The 19,932-nt window shown below is 40.7% G+C and overlaps 1 protein-coding gene across 3 annotated transcripts in view; it reads left to right on the top strand.

The window, feature by feature from the left end:
* Positions 1-8,996: 8,996 nt before the first annotated feature.
* iqsec1b (IQ motif and Sec7 domain ArfGEF 1b) overlaps positions 8,997-19,932 on the top strand; it is a 225,815-nt gene continuing 214,879 nt past the window's right edge. For all 3 annotated transcript variants that reach the window (XM_073467945.1, XM_073467946.1, XM_073467944.1), the window contains exon 1: positions 8,997-9,510. In XM_073467945.1, the coding sequence (XP_073324046.1) occupies positions 9,230-9,510 (281 nt within the window). In that variant the 5' untranslated portion in view covers positions 8,997-9,229. The remainder of the gene's footprint in view (positions 9,511-19,932) is intronic.

Below are 19,932 nucleotides of genomic sequence, written 5' to 3'. Positions count from 1 at the left end.
CCAAAACAAACTGCTGAACTTCTCAACTCCGAAAAAGTTTACATAGCTGATATCTCACATAAAAAATTCTCAGAAGTGAATTTCATGATGAAATAACATAGAAAAAAACTGTTGAAAAACTTTTGTTGTTGGCCTCATGTTCGACAGCTTTCCACCTCACGCTTGAATGCTGAAATTAATTCTGGGACATTTGCACTCTCAAGTTCACACAATAGATTTATATAGAAGAACTAGGTACCAGATGGAAAAATGGCAATGAAAATTACTTGTCTAGCGCATACTTCAAATCAAATCAAATCAAATCAATCTTTATTTATATGGCACTTTTCATGCAGTTTTGCAGCACAAAGTGCCTCACAGAGGATAAAAACAAACAAACAGAGCAAGACAACATCATAAAAACCCCAAGCCTCCCACACCCATAAACATACACACAAATACACAGTTACATACACACTCACGTACATACATAGACATACTGACATACATACACCCCCACACACACAAACATACACACACCCACAGACATACACTAGTTATTGCTAAGGAGACATGGCTCGGCACAAAGATCAGAGGTGAGGAACAGCTACCTTTGGGGGCCGTGCACACCGAGAGGAATCAAGGTCCATGACTGCAGGGGCGCCACCAAAAGGACCGCCCCAGCCCAGGTAGACAGGAGGCTCCACACCAAGGCGTAAAGCTCTCCCGCCACTCCGGCCAGGGCCGTCCTCGGGACAGCACCCCCAACGGTGGACCAGAAGCAACTCCCGGTGTGGTAGGCCCCCAGGAGGAAACACTGGAGAATCGAGGGGCTAAAACAGTAAAATAAGATAAAAGGTATAGAAGCTAAAACTGAGGGAATAGAACAATATAATGTATAAAATAGACCATAAATAACGACTAAAACATTGAAATAAAACATTGAGATAAAACAAGTAAGTAATAAAACAGGATTGGCTTAACTAAGAATTAATATAAAATAGAATAATAATAATAAATAAATAAATAAATAAATAAATAAATAAATAAATAAATAATAAAAAATGCCGGTAATTAGAAAGAGTTAAATGAGCTCAATTAAATGCCTGATTAAAAAGATGGGTCTTGAGCCTCTTTTTAAAAACATCAACATTCTCTGCGGCCCTGAGGTTCTCCGGGAGGCTGTTCCACAATCGGGGGCCATAATAACTGAATGCCGCCTCCCCGTGTGTTCTAGTTCTAACTTGTGGTATCGTTAAAAGGCCAGCACCGGAGGACCTCAGGGTCCGCGAGGGTTGATAGGGTAAAAGTAATGCAGATAGATAAGAAGACCCAAGACCGTTAAGACACTTAAAAACAAGTAAAAGAACCTTAAAATTAATCCTGAAGCGCACAGGGAGCCAATGCAGCGATTTTAAAACAGGCGTAATATGCTCCCGCCCTCTGGTCTTCGTCAGCACTCGTGCAGCTGAGTTTTGTAATAATTGTAAGTTATGCAAACTCTTTTTGGGAAGACCAGAGAGCAGGGCATTACAATAATCTAAACGACAAGAGATAAAAGCATGCATCAGCACCTCCGTGCTGGCCTGGGAGAGAAACGGGCGGACTCTGGCTATATTTTTAAGATGGTAAAAACCTATCTTTGTTATGTTTTTGATGTGTGGAATAAAAGTGAGGTCAGAGTCAAAAATCACGCCCAGATTTTTTACTGATTTTGAGGGTTTAAAATCCTGTAGCTTTGGTAAAAGTTTCTCTCTCTGGCCTTCAGGACCAATGACTAAAACCTCTGTTTTGTCCTGGTTGAGCTGTAGGAAGTTTGCTGCCATCCATGACCTAATGTCTAAAATACAGTTAAAAAGGGCATCAATTGGCCCTGTGTCATCAGGAGACGCGGCAATGTACAGTTGTGTATCATCAGCATAACTATGGAAATTGATGCCATGCCTCCTGATGACGTCCCCAAGGGGAAGCATGTAAAGATTAAAAAGAGTTGGACCTAAAATTGACCCTTGGGGAACCCCACACTTTATCTTATGGGTTCTTGAGGAACATGTATCCATACTAACAAAGAAACTTCGATCAGTGAGGTAGGATGTGAACCAGTTAAAAACAGTACCAGAGAGGCCAACCAGGTTCCTCAGTCTATTTAATAAAATGTGATGGTCTACTGTATCGAAGGCGGCTGTTAGATCCAGTAGTACCAAGACTGTGAGTTTGTTGTTATCTAAATTACACCTGATGTCATTTAAAATCTTTAAAAGTGCTGTCTCTGTACTGTGGTTCATCCTAAAACCAGACTGATGAGACTCTAAAATATGTTTTGAGTTTAAAAATTCATTTACTTGATTAGAAACAAGTTTTTCTAAAATTTTACTTAAAAATGGTAAGTTGGATACAGGCCGGTAGTTGTTTAAAACATTGGGGTCTAAGTCACTCTTCTTCAGAAGGGGCTTCACCACCGCCGTTTTAAAGGAGGTGGGGAAGACACCCGTCTGAAGAGAGCAATTCACCAAATACAGCAGATGTTCCTCAAAGAATCCATAGAGTGTTTTAAAAAACGGTGTGGGAATGGGATCTAAAAGGCAGGTTGTGGGCTTTACCTGGGAGAAAACTCGACCAAGTGTCCTCGCATCAACCAGGGCAAAACTCTCAAGTGTTTCCTCATACTTCCGCATACTTAAATATAAAAAAGTTTTCTGGCTTCCGCTTTACTTCCTGGTTATTCAGGCCATTGAATATGCGCAGTAGAGTTTCCCTCACTGGCCCCAGGTGCAAGTTCCCGGGCCAGACAGGATCAGGAAATGCAGATAGGAGGTTACTTGAATCAGGACAGGCCTGATTGCATGCTGGGGTCTTGCAAGTTGGATGTTAGCAAGCCAGGAATCAGACTGGAGGCTGGAGCCAGATGCTAGCAGACTGAATTCCTGGACCTGGAAAAGTCAAGCTTGGGCTGCTTGTTTGCAGGCCTGAGTGAAGGCTGGTTACTAGCATGCCGAGGCAAAGATTGGTGGTTGGCAGGAAGGGAGGCTGGAGTGTTTATAAATCCCTCTACTCATCTTGGTTGCAATTTTACCAACTAAGGCTTTGAAGAAACTCCTGCGAACCATTGACAAGGCTGACTGTCTTTGCTCCATACTCGAGGCATTTTAAAGTAGGCTATTCCAGAAGGCACTTCACGTTTGAGTTACCTCATCAGGTTCCTCCACAGAAAATCATTTACCTGCTGGTTCCATTTTTGGCCAGATCATCTTGTTCGGTGGACCCAAGTGCAGGACGCGGACACAGAGGTAAGGAGATGTTATGAAGTTTTATTTTAAGATACTGAGGGGAATGGAGGTGAAGTGGAGAGGAGATGGTGGCTGAGGACAGACAGGCAATGGGAGATGGTGGAGTGTGGTTGGGGGAGGAAAGGGTTTGAGTGTGCTGGCTGGAGAGGTGCAGGGATTGTGGGCAGGCGGGAAGATGTAGGGCCGTCCTGAGGCACATGGAGAAAAGACAACAAAGTAACAAAAAAGTTCTCAAGTGGAAGCAAACAAGTGGAAGCAGAGCAAGGGTAAATATACTTTAGAAGGTGATGAACCGATGGAAGACAGGTGTGTAGGCATAGCGAGGTGATTAGCTAATTGATGGTAGGTGTACAGGTTGAACAGGGATCCAGGAGCCACACAAACACAACACCCACAGCACAGACATACAGGGAGACAGACTGAAGACACATGAACACGAGGGGAAACTACTGGGGCACTGCTTTGGTAAATACAGTATCTTCGGAAAGCCTGTCTCACACTGCAGGATTGAAGCACTGGGGTCAGAAAAGTGCAACAAAACATAATAATTTCCTACACTACATTAACGTGCTGCTAATTACACTTTATCAGGAATACAAATGAAGAAAAGAGAACCTGCAGTGACCATCTAGTGATTCAGACCAGGTATACCCATGAGTTTCAAAGGAAACTGAATGGAAATTGAAAATCATGCTCTTTTGGTTGTTAGCTAAATTCACTGTCTATGATATTTCTTCCTTCTGCAGTCCACATAACCACATTCACTAATATTATGATTAGAGGTAATTTTCTGAATTAAATGCTGTTGACCACTCAGTTTGGTTATTTTGAATAAGTCATATTTGGTGTTTTGTCATTCCATCATTTTTATTCTGTTTATTTTCTGTTCATTGTAATTGTTATTGAAGCACTGAGTTAACTCGACAACATATGGCAACATATCCTTCCTTCTAGGGATGTTAGTTTTGGGTAATTTTGCTTTCAATATCCTGACAACAATTAACCGGTATCTAAGCCTATTACGAAATAAAAAATCCAAAATGACATGAAATACAAGTGTCGGCTTCTTGGCAAGGTTGTCTGACATGTGCCAGATGAAGAGGGTCTGAGTGAGGAGCACATCTTGCAATACTGGATTCTCAACACTTGGTTTTGTCATTGTGTCAGTGTTGGAGAAAAGAGCATGGTGGACTGCATCCCCTAGTCAGCACTGATTAAGTAACAGGTTGTGAGATTAGCTTTTGTTTGTGAGAGCTGTCCAGCAGTAACTTGTCAGAGCTAAAGTTCGCTTGTCTGCCCCAAGCTTTGGGTGTCTCGTCAAGACACCCAGTCGAGATTTTTTTTGGTGATCATTGCTGCTCCTGTCCTGTGTGAAACCAAAAGTAAATGTTGATTTATTAATCTAATCCAGACCATGATCTCATCCAAAACCTGAGTATTTTTATTACCTAAATCTAACCTAGCAGTTTTATTGCTAGCCCTAACCAACTAGTTTTATTTTCTAAACGTGACCAAGTGGTGTTATTGTCTAACCCTAACCAAGCAGTTTTATTACCACAACCGAACCAAAATGCGACTTGTAAAGTGGAAATATTCTTTTAATACCTGAAAACAATGAATTTGCCAAGTCTAAAATAAAAAAAAACACAACAACATGATTGGTCAATTGCAATGATGGTCCTGGAACAACATTGGCAGTGGTACAGTACCATGTATACCGTTATGGTAGTGATTGAACTACCAAACTGTTTTATGCTATCACCATGGTACCTTTTTTTAAGGGTTTACAGTCACAGGCAAGTGGTGATAATGGTGATAATGATAATATAGGAATATATTTTTATCCTCCCATTTAAGACTTGACCCAAATCTGTCTGTGGCATCACTGACAACAAAATAAATAACCTCTAAACTTTCTAAATCCCCCCAAATCTTTCTTGAGGGGTTTGAGGTCCATAACACCACATTGTTTTTCAGGTACCATAATAAATAAATAAAACAACTGATGGGGTGGATATTAAATCCTTACTAGCCACTTGAGGTCAGAAACATTAATCTGAGGCCATTAAAACTTCTGAACGCAGCTATGACGGACATAAACCAGCCTCCTGTCTGGCAGCAACTTTGTTGTTATGGTGGGAGAAGGAAACGGTCCACTGAGGTTTTTGTAAAAAGGCCATCCCTGCGTCTTAAGCCATGAAGAAAGATAACATCTCAGACTAGTCAAATTGAATCACAAGCTGTGAGCTTGCAGGAATAACAGACACTCCCATGCGTGTTTTCCAATTCGCCACCCGGCCCAGGTTTTTGCTTTATCGACGTCTGCGGTGGAGTCTGTGGAGTCTGAACGCCACAGTCTCTCCAGTCTGTCTTTATTTCATAGTGGACATATGGGATTTAGCATTACAGCTGCTGCTGTCAGTGTTACTGTAGCAACCTTTGATACACCGGCCTTCTGTGAGATGAAACTCCAATTCTCACATAAAGCAGAACAACCAAGATCTAAAAAAAATACTCTCTGGGTCTAAAAACTACATGTGCGTTATGCTCTGGCCACATCATCACTGCAAGATGGAGCTGTTGCATCAGAAGACACAAAAACAACCCTTTGTGTCCAAATATTACTTCTAAAAAAGGGGGAAAAATCACCCCTCTCTACAATTCACTTTGTCTCTGCTCTCTTCAGTGCTTTACAGGGAAGGATCATGGAATCTTTTCTGTGAATTATGCACATTATCTCTTCCCTTTCTCTCATCGGAGATGTGGTGCAATGCATCCAAGTGGCTGGCAGGTGATGGCAGTGAGGATTTATCCTGCTGTGCTGTGCCTGTCAGTGGGCTGTGCACATGAGCAAGCTTCCTCCTCCCTGAAGCTGTTGGTATTCTGAATTTACCAGATGGGACTAGATTAACTCCGTGCTTTCCCCTCATATCATCGCTTGAAACCCCTTACAAGTCAGATAGTGAGCTAGAAAAATGATTCAAAGTTGTCAAACATCACCAGCCCCATTACTGCAGACTGTATGTTCTCTGAACAAACCACTAGAGGGCAATCACTGTGTGAAAGAACCATGCAGCAGCTCCAGCATGTGATCAGGAGGGATAATGACAGGCTTCATATGTGGTCTGCCTCTGCACTTGTTTTTGTCACTATGTGAATACATCCCAGTGTGCAAAAAGTGAGCTTCATCACGCAGTCAATCCAGGATTGTCTACTCTTATTAACACTGATACAAAGCGAACCAATGTCTAAGCCGGGGGTTGTTAAACAACTACCATTGCCAATGAAAATGTATCCACATGATGGTAAAAGTTTTTATCACATTACATTTAGTCATATTTATTTCTCTGCGTTTGAACATTGTTGGAAACATTTGTGATAAAGTACACAACTCAACTTAATATATAACAAAGCTCTAGTCCAAGGGTGCCCAAGCTTTTTCCCTTGTTAAGATGCAGAGCAGTATTAGGAGTGTCACTCTGCATTATGAAAAATAATAATAAGGGATCCTACATATTTTAATAGCATTCATACCTCACAGAAAATAAACTAGCATAAACTTTATTATAAAGATTTACAAATGTATTTTTAATTTTTTTTCACTAGAAGCATCTGGGGGCAAAATTGAACCTCATGGTAACTTTGGCCTGTGGGCCCCACTTTGGGCACCCCTAAATGCAGAAATGTTACATATGTATTATGCGTATAATATGAATTTGTTTAAGTATAGCAGGTCTGCTATGTGTATTGTATGACTGTTTTGGAAATAATGCACTTAAATGAGCAGAATAAACACATTTTTTTTTACAAATGGTAAAGACCTGTTTAAGTGAGCTGAAGTAGTTTTATGTGAAGCTGAGCAGGTTCACTATTTTATGACGGTTCTTCAGTGTTCTTAAATGGTCATGCTGTGATGGGAAGCGCATTAAGAGGTCCATACTGATGTGAAGAATGCAACAGCATAGAACAATGTACCAACCAGAGGTCAGGTGTGAAAGGTATAAGCACAGAGGGTCAGTTTTTAAAAAAAAAAATAGCAAAGGCTGCTGCTGCATATGCACACAATCAATTGTATGCTGAACCACTGAGCCTCTTAGAGGAGACAAGGCTTCATACGTAACAAAGGTTGTGGCTTTGTTTTCTGTGGCACAGCTGTTACAGTATAAACAAGTTGTATGCACTTTAGCGCTGTCAACCACACTTCCCTTAAAGAATAGAAAAAGATGATAATGGTTCAGTTACTTGGAAACATCTTAATTTCATAAATTCCACTTTTCTTCTAATGAGTTCTCTCGCTCTAATACCCATACTCCCTCTGGAAGATCTTTTAAAAAGGAATATTCTAAATGTGCAAGTTGTAGCCTACCTCTAATAAGGTCTAATGTAGCATTCAACAGTGGAAATAAGTAAAAAAGAACTGTGTACTTTCCAGTATGAAGAGTCCCAATTTGGAACACCCAAGGTACCCCAAATTCCCTGTTTTGCAGTTGTTTGTGGTTATCTCATTAACTGTTATTTTGTCTGGGAATATGGGAATTTGACTTACTGAAGAACAATATCAACTGACATGATGAAGGCTGTACGTTGGACGCTTGCTTCACTGGCTGACCTTGAGTCCTTGTGTTGAAAAGAAGGGAACTGTTAAACTTCATTATATCAACTGCACTCATCAATATTTTTATATTAACAATGTGTCAAAAGTGTATGGACTCACTCATAGTGATGATCCCCCAGATAATTGTCACCACTTACCAACTCTGCAGCTCCATAGAGCTGAGGGGAACTAGTGTTCACATGTGAACCCCCTCATGTGATTTCATGGGGAAGCAGATGTAAACAAAGTGGAGATTAGCATGGTGCAACAACTTGCTGTAGCAATGTGTTGCAGTGTGAAAAAACAATCCTATGCTAGCTAGCGTTAGCCTCAAGGGATAGAATGTTTAATGTTGCTTGGCACCACCATCAGCTGCTCCGGGATGTCTCTCTCATTGGTTGTTGTGGTGCGGATCATAATGTACCAATTTAATCATACAGATCTTAAACTGTAAATATCAGGCAGCCCTGCTGATTCTGTGAGCATGAGTCTTAAGGCTGTATCTGTAAACCCCTCACATTACCAATAATCTGTGGATGAGCACTGCACTAGTATAATTAAAATGGACTCATCAAGAAAGGGTGCTTTACTAAATTAATTTGTTGGGTGAATTGGGCCCACCCTGAGGGGGTTTAGTCCAGCCATCCTTGAATGACCCTTTACAGCACCATCAAATACAACAGAATCATTTTAACATAAAGAATGTTGATAAAAGGATTTAAAAATAAGCGGTTAGTTTTCTAAGCTTTAAAAGTATATAATTTGTAGTATGTTATGATTATTAAAATGATCAATCCAACATAATGGTGTTTTTCTGGGCTGCCAGGTCAGATCGACCAGCTGTTTACATGCTGTGGAGGGAGGAAGTAGTACTACCTCTTGCATGCACAAACACACCGCGGACACCATGCGCGAATGAACGCTGGTGTCGAGGTGAGTGTGCGCCTGTGATTTGGCGCAACAGAAACTTAACCTACCTGTTGAGTGGACGCACACGCGTTGAACAAACTCGGTGTTTGTTTGTTTTTTTCTCGCTACACACAGTCAGAACCTTTGGAGAGGGGAGGGCGGAATAACGCGCAGCGCTCAATCTCCAGCCCTGAAAGAGTTAAACGGTTTCCCCATGAACGGAGCGGCTGGTTGGAGGTTAGTTGGGCTGTTGCGGTGCAGAGCCTGTGGACGCGGCGGCAGCGGACAGCAAAGCTCCAAACCCGGCCAACTTCAGAGCAAAGCTGCCACTACTGCACGTCAAAGCAGCCATGTCGGAGCGAAGGAGGGTCTCTGGGTTTGACATCGCTACTACTACTGAGCGTGTGTGTGCGTGAGAGGGAGAGGGCTTTGCTTTACTGCTTGTGTGGATATCGCCTTCATGGACGGGCAAAGGGGCTTTTACGAGATGGAGAACCCGACCGAGAACCCCAGCAAGGCTGCGGAGTATCTAAAGGAGCTGAATAAGATTATCGAGACCCAGCAGGGGCTGCTGGAGAAGCAGAGGGTCCGGATTGACGAGCTGGAGCTCCAGGTGACGGATCTTTGCAAGGAAAACGCCTGCCTGAAAGATCAGCACCAGCGTCACCTGGCCACCTGCAGACTCCAGCAGGGCAACCACTCCACCCTGGGAGCCATCAAGGAGAACGTCATGCAGGAAAAGTAAGTTGGCTGTTTATTTGTGCCACATGGTTTGGCGGAACAGGACGCTGTCAAAGTTTATATTTCCCCTCTGTGTCACTGTTTGCTCCGCGGCTAGGGAGGTGTGGATGGCGGCTGTGTTTATCTTTGCCATGTCGCTCAGGTGGAACCACACAACCAAATCAAACGCACACTTCTCCGCCACTTTGTCATGGATCATCTTTTTAACGATGCTTGTAATTTCTCCATCGTCAGGGATTATTTCAGGCTCAAACACGGGCTGCACACGCTTCCAACGCGTATTGCGTAATATGGATCCCGTTAGGCGCACTCCCGAGTGCAAGTGTATTTAACACCACGAGTATTATAGTCTGGAGAGCACATACTGTATCAGTGGGTGTGACTGTTTTTTTGTTGTGACAAGAGAGGAAGTGTGTGTGTGTGTGTGTGTGTGTGTGTGTGTGTGTGTGTGTGTGTGTGTGTGTGTGTGTGTGTGTGTGTGTGTGTCGTTGGCAGAAGGCAAGTTTTGGTGCTGCTGCCTGGTTGAATCCCACCCTCAATATTATCAATAATAATAATACTTATTTTCCCCACGGCCATAGCAGGCTTCTAATTTGAAACGACGTAGGTGCTCTGGAGAGCTGCCTACTGCACTATAAGAACTGATAAGAGAAATGTTCCATCAAGGCTGCCAAAACATTAAGTTTAATAAATGGAAGCATGCATGTAGGCTTTGTCATTTTAGCAGGAGAATTCGGTGCATTTATTTTTTTTTACTACATACTACTAACAGAACATTGAATGACAGACTCCTCAGCCTGCTGTTGTGTAATGTTTTATCCACAACAGCAGGCAGCCTGCTTAGTAGCAGCTTTACACATTCACCACAAAGCACTGTGCATACAGTGCTTATTGATTTCTGATAAACACATTGCATGTTTTCAACATTTAAATTGATGTGATTTTTATTTTTTGCCCATACATGTCATGAGGAGCTGTGTGATATATGGATACAATCACAGTCTGTCAGTTTTATGTCACAATTGATTGATCGAGGATCATATGACATGTGTTAAATATTCTCTGGTCCCTGCCTCTTTGATGAGATGATTTGCTGCTTTTCTCTGTTTTATGTTGATGTCAATTGATTCTTTTCAATTTAATGCTCTTAGTCACATGTCATTAACAACTCAAAGATGCCACCCTGGGCTCTGGTGAATTTTGGTAGGAATTTATTCAGTGTTTTCTGACATTTTATAGACTGAACACATGCAGCTCTAATCCCAATGAATATCAATATCTAGCCCTGACCCAGGACTGTTTACTGATTATCTGGGTCCTGCATGATTTTTGCCCAGAACTCAGACACATTCAGCTGCAGATCCATATGTAAAATTTGTTATGAGAAGACTTATAAAAAATAAAAATACAAGCCCTCTGGATGGAAGGGAAATCTGCAAGCTGTGAAAATGTCAGGTGCCTGTAAAACAACACATGACTTATTCTGACACAAAAGGGTTATTTTCATTGAAGTCAATACAAACAAAAATCAAAGATGACTGCCACCAGTGGCAACACTTAGCACTCTGCTGTTGAACAGCCCTCCAGTTGGTGGAGTTTTTGGAAAACACCTTTTTTTATTACAATGAATTGTGTTTTTTGTCATTTTTCAGTCGCTCAATGGTGTTTTCTCCACAGTTTATAGCTCACTGAGAAGATTGGAATTAGTTTGTATTTTCAACCTTCTACCCATAACAAATTTTATAAGTGGATGTTTGAATGGCATGTCTGAATTCCAGGAGAAATCATAACACATGCCCATACCTAAATAACTGCGTAGGTTGACTGCCAGTCACAAATGACAAATGTGACCATTTTGTGTGTTTGAGTGACAGGCGTACCAGCCCTTCATTGTATGGTTGCAGTTTGGTTAGGTTTAGGCAACAAAACTACTTGGTAAGGTTTTTAGGTTAAAAAAACACCTTATGTTTGTAACTTATGTAACTTAAGTCACAAACATTACATACATAACATTAGTAAGTTAAAATAACTCACCGTTGGCTTTTGTTTTCACACTGGCCACAAACAGTGGTGTCCTTGGTGAAAGTCATGTTTGTTTTTACCCAACCATCCACACCCACCACCTCCCTATGCTGACTTTTCAGCTCTTTATACTACTTCACTTGACTTGGGAAACACAGCAAGAAGGTTCCATACCCAGCTGGGGGAGGGCCTTTCTGTGCAGAGTTTGCATGTTCTCTGCATGTCTGCGTGAGTTCTGTCTGGGTACTCCGACTTCCTTCCACAGTCCAAAGACATGCAGGTTAAGTTAATCGGACACTCTAAATTGCCTGTAGGTGTGAATGTGAGTGTGAATGGTTGTTTTTCTCTATATGTCAGGCCTGTGATGAACTGGTGCCCAATGTCAGCTGGGATTGGCTCCAGCCCCTTGCGACCCTGCAAAGGATAAGCGGTTACGGATATACGGATAATGATTAATGAACCTGACTTCCTCATTTGCTGACGTAATAATTACCATTGCCACTGGAGGTCACTGCCTAACAGGAAACATAAATATGGTTCATAATAAGCTGCTTGCACAGTTAACTAATACTGTTGTGTTTCTAAAGAAGATGCGCTACAAAATCCTTGCAGGACCAAAATACACAGTATATGGTCCTGGATTCCATCTGGAAATGAATATGTATCAGAATTACAGCTTAATCTAAGGATTCTTTTTGTTAATCTTCTAATTAAAAATCAAATAAAAGTGTTTTTCTACAGGACAAGCTGACTTCTTCAAATTGCATATTTTGTTAAAAAAAACATACGGAAAGATATTCAGAATTCATAATATTCTATAAATGACTGTATTTATTCATCTATTTGAGCACTAAATTTGAGATGGTAGATTTTTTGGAAAGTCAATTGGGAAACTTTTCATAAATAAAGTAGCTTATGCAGTGAATGAAACATGTTATAGCACTTCTCAAGTGGTTCAGTATTGCACTTTCACATACTGGGAGATTTAAGAAAAAATGGTCAAAATCAAAGCAGCGTGGCAGAGATATCATGATATTCCTTTAATCTCTCCTATGGATTAGGGTTGCAACTGTATGAGATTTTCACAATACGATAACCATTTCCAAAAATACATTATGTAAAATAACATATACAACTGAAACCCTATGGATGAGGCTGCATCTCTCATAAAGCAACTGGATACATCTTAATCAGACCCCCCTAGCCTCTTGAATGGGCAGTTCTTCCAAACCCCACACCTTGAGTTTGTAATACAGACTTTCTCTGGGGGAAAAAAAAGTCTCAAAAGCTGTAAATCCTGTAAAACCCTGTAAATCCACTGTTGCCATAAAACCATCCTGCTCATTGATTTGCAACATTGCCTGCAGTGGTCCAATACAACCAGAGATAGCAGAGGGGGAAACGGTTTGTCAAGATCTCTGACGTTTGATAAGTTTCTATCGTCTAACTTTGCGCAAGTGGTGCCATGATAGTTTCCTTCACTCCCTCCATCCTCCTCCTGCCTCTGTGAGTATGAAATTGCAGCATGTCCGGCGGTTAATGATTAGCTCTACAGTTTTACAGATAGTTTGATGGTCCCAGCACAAGTTCAGACAGCAGCAGTTATGCTGCTGCTGCTGCTGAAAATACTGCCTTCATAAAATGCACAGCTGCATCTCCAGCAGTAACCCGGTTCTGTTTGTTTGTGCCGAGCGCAGTACTGTAAGGCCTTTTTGACCTATGACATCATTATTATATTTCCTCACTCATCGTTTGTACATGGCTATAAATAGTAATCAGTGCACATCAGAGGATGGGAGCACGTCTCTGGATTTTACATCCTAACGTGACCTTTTAACACCTGAGTGGCAAAGTACACAGATCTGTGTTTGAATTCTCCTGACATGGTACATCCCTGTGGTTAAAAAATGTAGCAAATATTTTAAGTTAAAAGCACTTCCTCTGCACACACACACACACACACACACACACACACACACACACAGCTGAGAAGGAGTCCTGTCCCTTTTGCTCTGTCAACAGTTGGGCCACGTCAGCTGTTCTTTTTGTGTTGACCGGGGTCAGCATACAGTCCTGGCCTTGGCTGGAGGGCCAGTGGGGGAGCTCTGTTCCTCTGTTCCTTTCAGGCCCTCTCACACACACACACAAACACACGTACTTACACACAGTATAATGTTATTCTATCCCCATGCAGCAAGACAGGTCATTCTGTTACTCAAGGTAATCAGTGAAGTGAGTGAGTGAGTGAAGGCTGCTCGGAGACATCAGAGGAGTGTTTCCGTTTTGATTGAGTGGGAGCATGTTGTTACCACCGCAGTCTGCTTTATGAACTAATCCACTGTGGTAGGGCTGCTATTCTCTGTTTACTCTGTGCTTTATTTGGCTGTTAAAGTTCACAATTCACACAAACTCGCACAGCTCTTATCAAGGTCAGACTGTAGGTATGTGTGTGTGTGTGTAGATGTATGACCTGTAACAGTGGAGTATCAAGAATACTTTGGCAGTTTGGTTTGAAAACATTTGTGTCATTAGTGTTCAGGATTACTGAGTTTGTATGCTTTAACATGTAACAACCAACCTGCTTGAAGAAGACTCAGGTCAGTGAAAGTGGAATATGGCTCACCCTACTTTGGCGGGAGAAATTTCCTGACAATTCGCATTTAATCAAATGCTCTAAAAACAGTGGTCACACAGTAAACCTGAGGTTTTTGAGGCCCATGGTGGTCTGGGTGATCCACTCTTGTAAATAGGCAGCAGCCTTGTAGATAGTAAGGACAATTTGGTTGTTGGTTGACATCCCCTTAACTTAAATTTTGCTTAGAAGTGACTAAGACAAACAAGTCAGTCATTACCATCCAGATGCCACTGAGCAAAGCACATGATGTGAGATCTTACACGTTTTTTTATTGTACTATCTTGAATTGTCTCTAAAGTGTTTTAGTTAATCTAGCATGAACTGTTGGCCTATTTGTGTCTGCTCTGCTGGACTAGAGCTGAAATAATTAGTCTATCAATCAATTAAACAAATGTTTTAATGTGCAAACAGACGACTTCAGCCCCCCAGAGTTTTTAAGTGGTATTAGTGTTGTGATGCTGTTGCAAAGACAACTGGGTCATTTACCGCTGTACTCAGAGTATCAACTGCCAACAACACAGGACAAAACATGAGGTTATTCATTGATTTAGTTAATTAATTAATTTAGTCTGTAATGGAGACGTGAAGGCAGATAGAAATATGGTAGGCTGCCAGCCTGACTCGATCACCAGTCAGCCTTCACTTTACAGAGATTTTGTGCCTGGTGGCTGACAAAATAACATGGTGACAGCAAGGTTTAAAGGCTACCAATCTAATTTTATCATTCTGTAGCCATTACATCGTGCAATCAACATTTACTCCTTGGTACATTAAAGCAAAAAACTGGTTTCCAGCTTTTCAAATGTAAGGATTAGCTGCTTTTCTCTGGAGCATATCATTACAAATGCTTTAAGTTTTCGTTTTGAACTGTTGCTCTGACAAAGAAAGATGCAGGAAATTTTTTCTTTACCATTTGACATTTTTATTGGTCAATTGATGAATTGAAAAAAAAAAATCAGCAGATGAAATGATAATGTAAATAACTATTCTTTATTTACATTTTTTTTAATCAACCTTTATTTATCCACATGATATCCATATTTCAGAACACAGATTTCCTGTGATACCATATAATAAATTTAAAAAAAGCACAGAGACGCTCTCTGGAGCATATACAGCAGCTGTTGTCGAGCATTAGAGCCATAGTCAGTAGGAGGAACTCCATCACGATACATTAACCTATAGACACATAGAATGAACAAACCCTACATCCATATCGAAGCGCTTCCTCTGAGAATATTTTTTTTTTCAGTGAGGACTTGTTGGTCAGCAGCTCACAGTGCGCAGCGAATCAAAAGTCAAAAAAGTGAACACTGCCATGAGAATTGTTCTGGAATATACCAAAGTTTTGACTCTATGAGCACATATGCCACAGTTGCTGAGGGCAAACTGTGAACTATGTGCTGTTTGTGATGCTTTTAAAGCCACAGCAAAAATGCATTTCACACAAAGAACACTGTAGATTCTAAAGCCTGAGGGGGTTCTTGACAGGCTGCCATTTGAATACAGAAGATGAGAAGAATAAATACACTTTCAAAAGGAGAATATGTTTTGGAGTCAAATATTCATGAAGGGTGTTCGAGGTAAAAGAGATATGCTAGATTTTATGATCTGTCAGTATTTATTCTCATTATATAACACCCTGTATGCTGTATGTTGCTTCTTGTTCCTGTTTTTTAAATATCCTATGTGATTATGTGTAGCTGCTAGAGAGTTAATAAAAACATCAGAAGGGGAAGAATCTGGTAATTTATCATACAGACTGGACAGGCTAATGCTAATGAGAGCTTGATGTATTGCCAAATGCAAAGTGAAGAAATAAATTCTTACGAGGTGAACACAAACAACAACACAAACTGCATGACTGCATTAAATGAAAGCTGAATATAAAAGATCCTGTGTCGCAGCTCCTTTCATTTTAGAAGTATTTCCCTCAAACTTATCAAACATTTTTTTTATGATATTGCTTTGAATTTGCCCCCTGGTGTGAAATCATGATATGAGATTGAAAAGTTAATTAATCCAAATTAACAGGAAAAAAGTTTGCCACTCATAATTACTTCACTGTTGGGTTTAATGTCAATCTGATATGATTTCCAATTAAAAATGTGTTTTCTTCTGTAGTGACAATAAGCAAACTATGTTGTGTTATGATTTCTTTGATAGTAAACGCTCCTGAGATTGCACCAGCTTTTCAAAAACCTTTTTGGTGATAGCAGAAAAGTGATAGTTTGAACAGATTCATGTTTTGAGGAAGTAAGATATTTGTCACATTGGAAACATTGATGTTATACTGCCATGGGCTTTTCTTGTCACATTCTTCCATAGAATAACCCATATTGATATTTAAATAAGTTTTGACTTTTCCTTGAAATATTACCACATCAGATCCTTCTGAGAGTTGGTCACTGGCTCTGTGCTGAGTTGCGCTTATTGATAATCTTGTGGCAGTGTGAGCATGGAATATTGTTTACTGGAGCAGAACAGTACAAATTAGATTTTTGTTTCTTGAACTCGCGCCAAGAAATCGTTGATCTATGAGGCAAGGCACCCTGAGTTTTCATCATGAACAGATCCAGTTTTATTTACAGTCAACATTTCACACCATACGTATTGTGTGGATCTTTAAAGCCCAAGAAACATACTTAACTAAAGCGTGGGTTGGTAAGTTTTTTGTTTTATTCGTAAAAAATGTCTTATCATCATGTCTTTAACAGATTTGTTTATTTATGTATTCATTAGAATAATAATAATATTGTGATTATAAGAGCTTGTGGAATGTAGTGAAGTAGACACACATCTCTCAGCTGGTCAGCAAGAGCTGACCAGCTCTGACAGCTGACTGACACCCTGCTATGATAGCTGAACACACAGACCATATTGTCTACACATTCTTAGCCATCTGCAGATCCAGGTTCTTCTTGTTGTCTGTTTAAAGTGGAATTGCGCAAAATAGGCTCCTGCAAACGGATATTATCATTAGCGATAATTCTGTGAATTAGTTTTTCAACTAATTATTCACTAAAATATTTGGTTTGTTGACAACCTGTCAAAAAATTGTTAAACACGCCCATAATTTCTCAACGGCCAGTGTAGTTTTAGTTGACCATCAGTCCAAAGGCCGACAATGTTCTGTGTACATCTGACACTACGTGATAGAAAAGAGGCACCTTTAGAGAAGCTCATACCATAGAAAACTTGGCATTTTTCTGCTTTGATTATCATGAAAGTTGATGACTGCTTTTCTGACTAGTCAATGAATTCACCCAGTGATTCAGCTTCATCCGCAAGTAATTCTACTTTTCTCTTTTTTGTCGTCATTTTTGTGCTCGTGGCATTCAGTGTGAGCACCCGTGTTGTGACCAGTCAGTGGAACTGAACAGTGGGAACACTGAGATTTGACGTGTAGAAGGGGGGATTAAAACATCAAATCTGAGGTAATGCAACATACGTGAATAATAATACTTGGCTGTTGTCAGGTTAAAGTGCTCTCTGCAGTCAGTGTCTGTACTGTAAAGATGGTTTAAATGGTAAAACAAGCTTCACTCTGTTACATCCCTTTAAAACCACGAGTGGACTGGGTTTTTTTGAGGTCTCAACAACTTCAACAGAGTGAGACGTCTTCTTTCTGACTGTATCAAGTTAATTTCAGGAGACACATTTTCTCATTAAACTTTCATCCATATCTTATCAATAATTAAATTATATCAGCATAGTAGTTTTGAATCAGGAAGTTCAGTATTTGGATCAAGTAGCTCATGATATGAGGTGTGTCAGATTAAGTATGATTCAGCTGTTATTTCAATGTGTTAGATGTATATTTAATTCACATTTATTAAAATATACATATTTGATTGGACTTGGTATCTGCATGTAGCTAGAATGAAAGGACTCAGATCAGGATTGGGACCAGAAAAGCTTGATGAAGGCATCCCTAAAGAGCAAATTACGATAAGAATCAAAAATGTTCTTGCTTGAGGCCCAATGTCTGTAATGAAGGAAAGCCAAAGCTGGAGGAGAATGGGAAATAACTGGTAATGGGTTAAGTACAGTAGCTATTGGTTCTCTAAAGATATAATGTTTTTAATGCAATGGGGTAATGTGTTTCTGAAACCGCTGTGTCCTGCTTTCACTATGACTGTGTTCCCTCACCCAATAACACTGTCTCCCTGTCACCACAGACAAACATACCCATGTTGGGTTATAAAGCCTCTCCGTCTCAGCACCACATCTTCATAACTTAGTTGTATTCAGCCTCAGAAGCTCGAAAAGAAAGTGTACTGGATAGCTATACTAAGGAGGCTAAGCTTAGAAATTGTGAATAACAACGGCATGGTTGTAAAAAAAACCAAAAAAAAAAACCACACTTACAGCAGCCCGAAGAAAAGAACCACCGCTGCCACAAATATGGTAATACTCCTTTTCCACTGGTCAAAAATCCCACTTAAACCTGCTAAGATCGGGCTTTTGTGTGCAATGAGAATGTGTAAACTTGGCAGTAGACGCAGGTTTTTATCACCGTAAATAAAGAAGGAATTTGGGATGCGGTCTATTTAGGACGTTTTATTTCTGGGCTCAGTGTTGGGGGTAGATCCTGGTTCATTCCTATGAAAGCTGCTCAGTGGTGTTTTGAAGCCAAAAAAGCTCGACTTCCCAGTTGTGAAAGTACCTGGATCGCCGACCAAGCCGGCTAACTTCCGGTTTAGCGCCCGGCTAACTTGAAATGGGATAAAATAATTTAATCGTGCCGCTCTTCTAGACTTTCCAAATGTTGTTGGACCGAATGGCTCAAAACTGACAGTGAAACGAGTCATTTGGCCAGGGGTTGTGATGCTCAAAATAATGCATCCACTGTTTTACAGACGCTTCTTTCCCAATGGGTCTGTTGTTGTTTTCTCTTCTGTTACAACTGTTTCCGGCACATTCGTGACGTGAAACGTGACGTCAGTGACATACAACATAATGCTTCAGATAAAAATCACAGATGGGCTGTCTTGCCTGTGGCGAGTGGGAACGGGGTCAATTGGCGATTTTTGGCGGGTTTAACCACTTTAAAAAACATCTTTAGGCAAAGAAAGATTTAGGCAAGAACATGTTGCGTCAGAGACTCAGATGATGATGTATGGGTCATGTACTAGCATATTGCTTTTGATTAATTTCAATGTCCAAGAAGTTACACTTTAAAAGTTTTTCATTCAGGAACACTCTCGTCATTGATTAAAACCATTTATTGCAACAAATGGCATACAGTTAGGCTTGGCGCTAACTAATCGAAGCACTAGATAAATTAGAAGCCATTTTAGACTCAGACTAAGCAGGTGGAGGCTGGGGTGGTGGTGGCAAGCTTGCCGGCAGCAGAGTTGTGGGTGCAGCAGTGATGAAGGACAGATCAGTGTATGACAGCTTAGATTTAAATAGGCCGCCTTATTCGAAAGAATGGATATGATTGGTCAGTGACTGATGCTGATCTGATCAGCTGGCTGTCAGCTGACTACAGCTTGGGCTTATGACTTCCGTGTCCTGCATGAATTTGTGCTATGCTTCATTTTTTTGCATGTATAACTTATTAAGCACCCATGTGAACTTCTTTACTGCTTGCTGTGAGCGCAACTTGTGCAGAACAGTACTGGTATTCAGCTGAATTGATTACGCCAAACGCCCTTGGCTGTAAGATTTTATCAGGTGTGTAAATGGAGGCCAATCTACCACTCAGCTGAAGCCATTTCTCTGCCAGGTGCAGGACCTGTTTTTGAGACTGCCTTGAC

This window comes from Pagrus major, chromosome 6, assembly GCF_040436345.1.
Source record: "Pagrus major chromosome 6, Pma_NU_1.0".
In the NCBI taxonomy this organism is placed as follows: Eukaryota; Metazoa; Chordata; class Actinopteri; order Spariformes; family Sparidae; genus Pagrus; species Pagrus major.
Note: the sequence above shows the minus strand (reverse complement) of the source record. Positions and strands in the feature narration are given on the sequence as shown.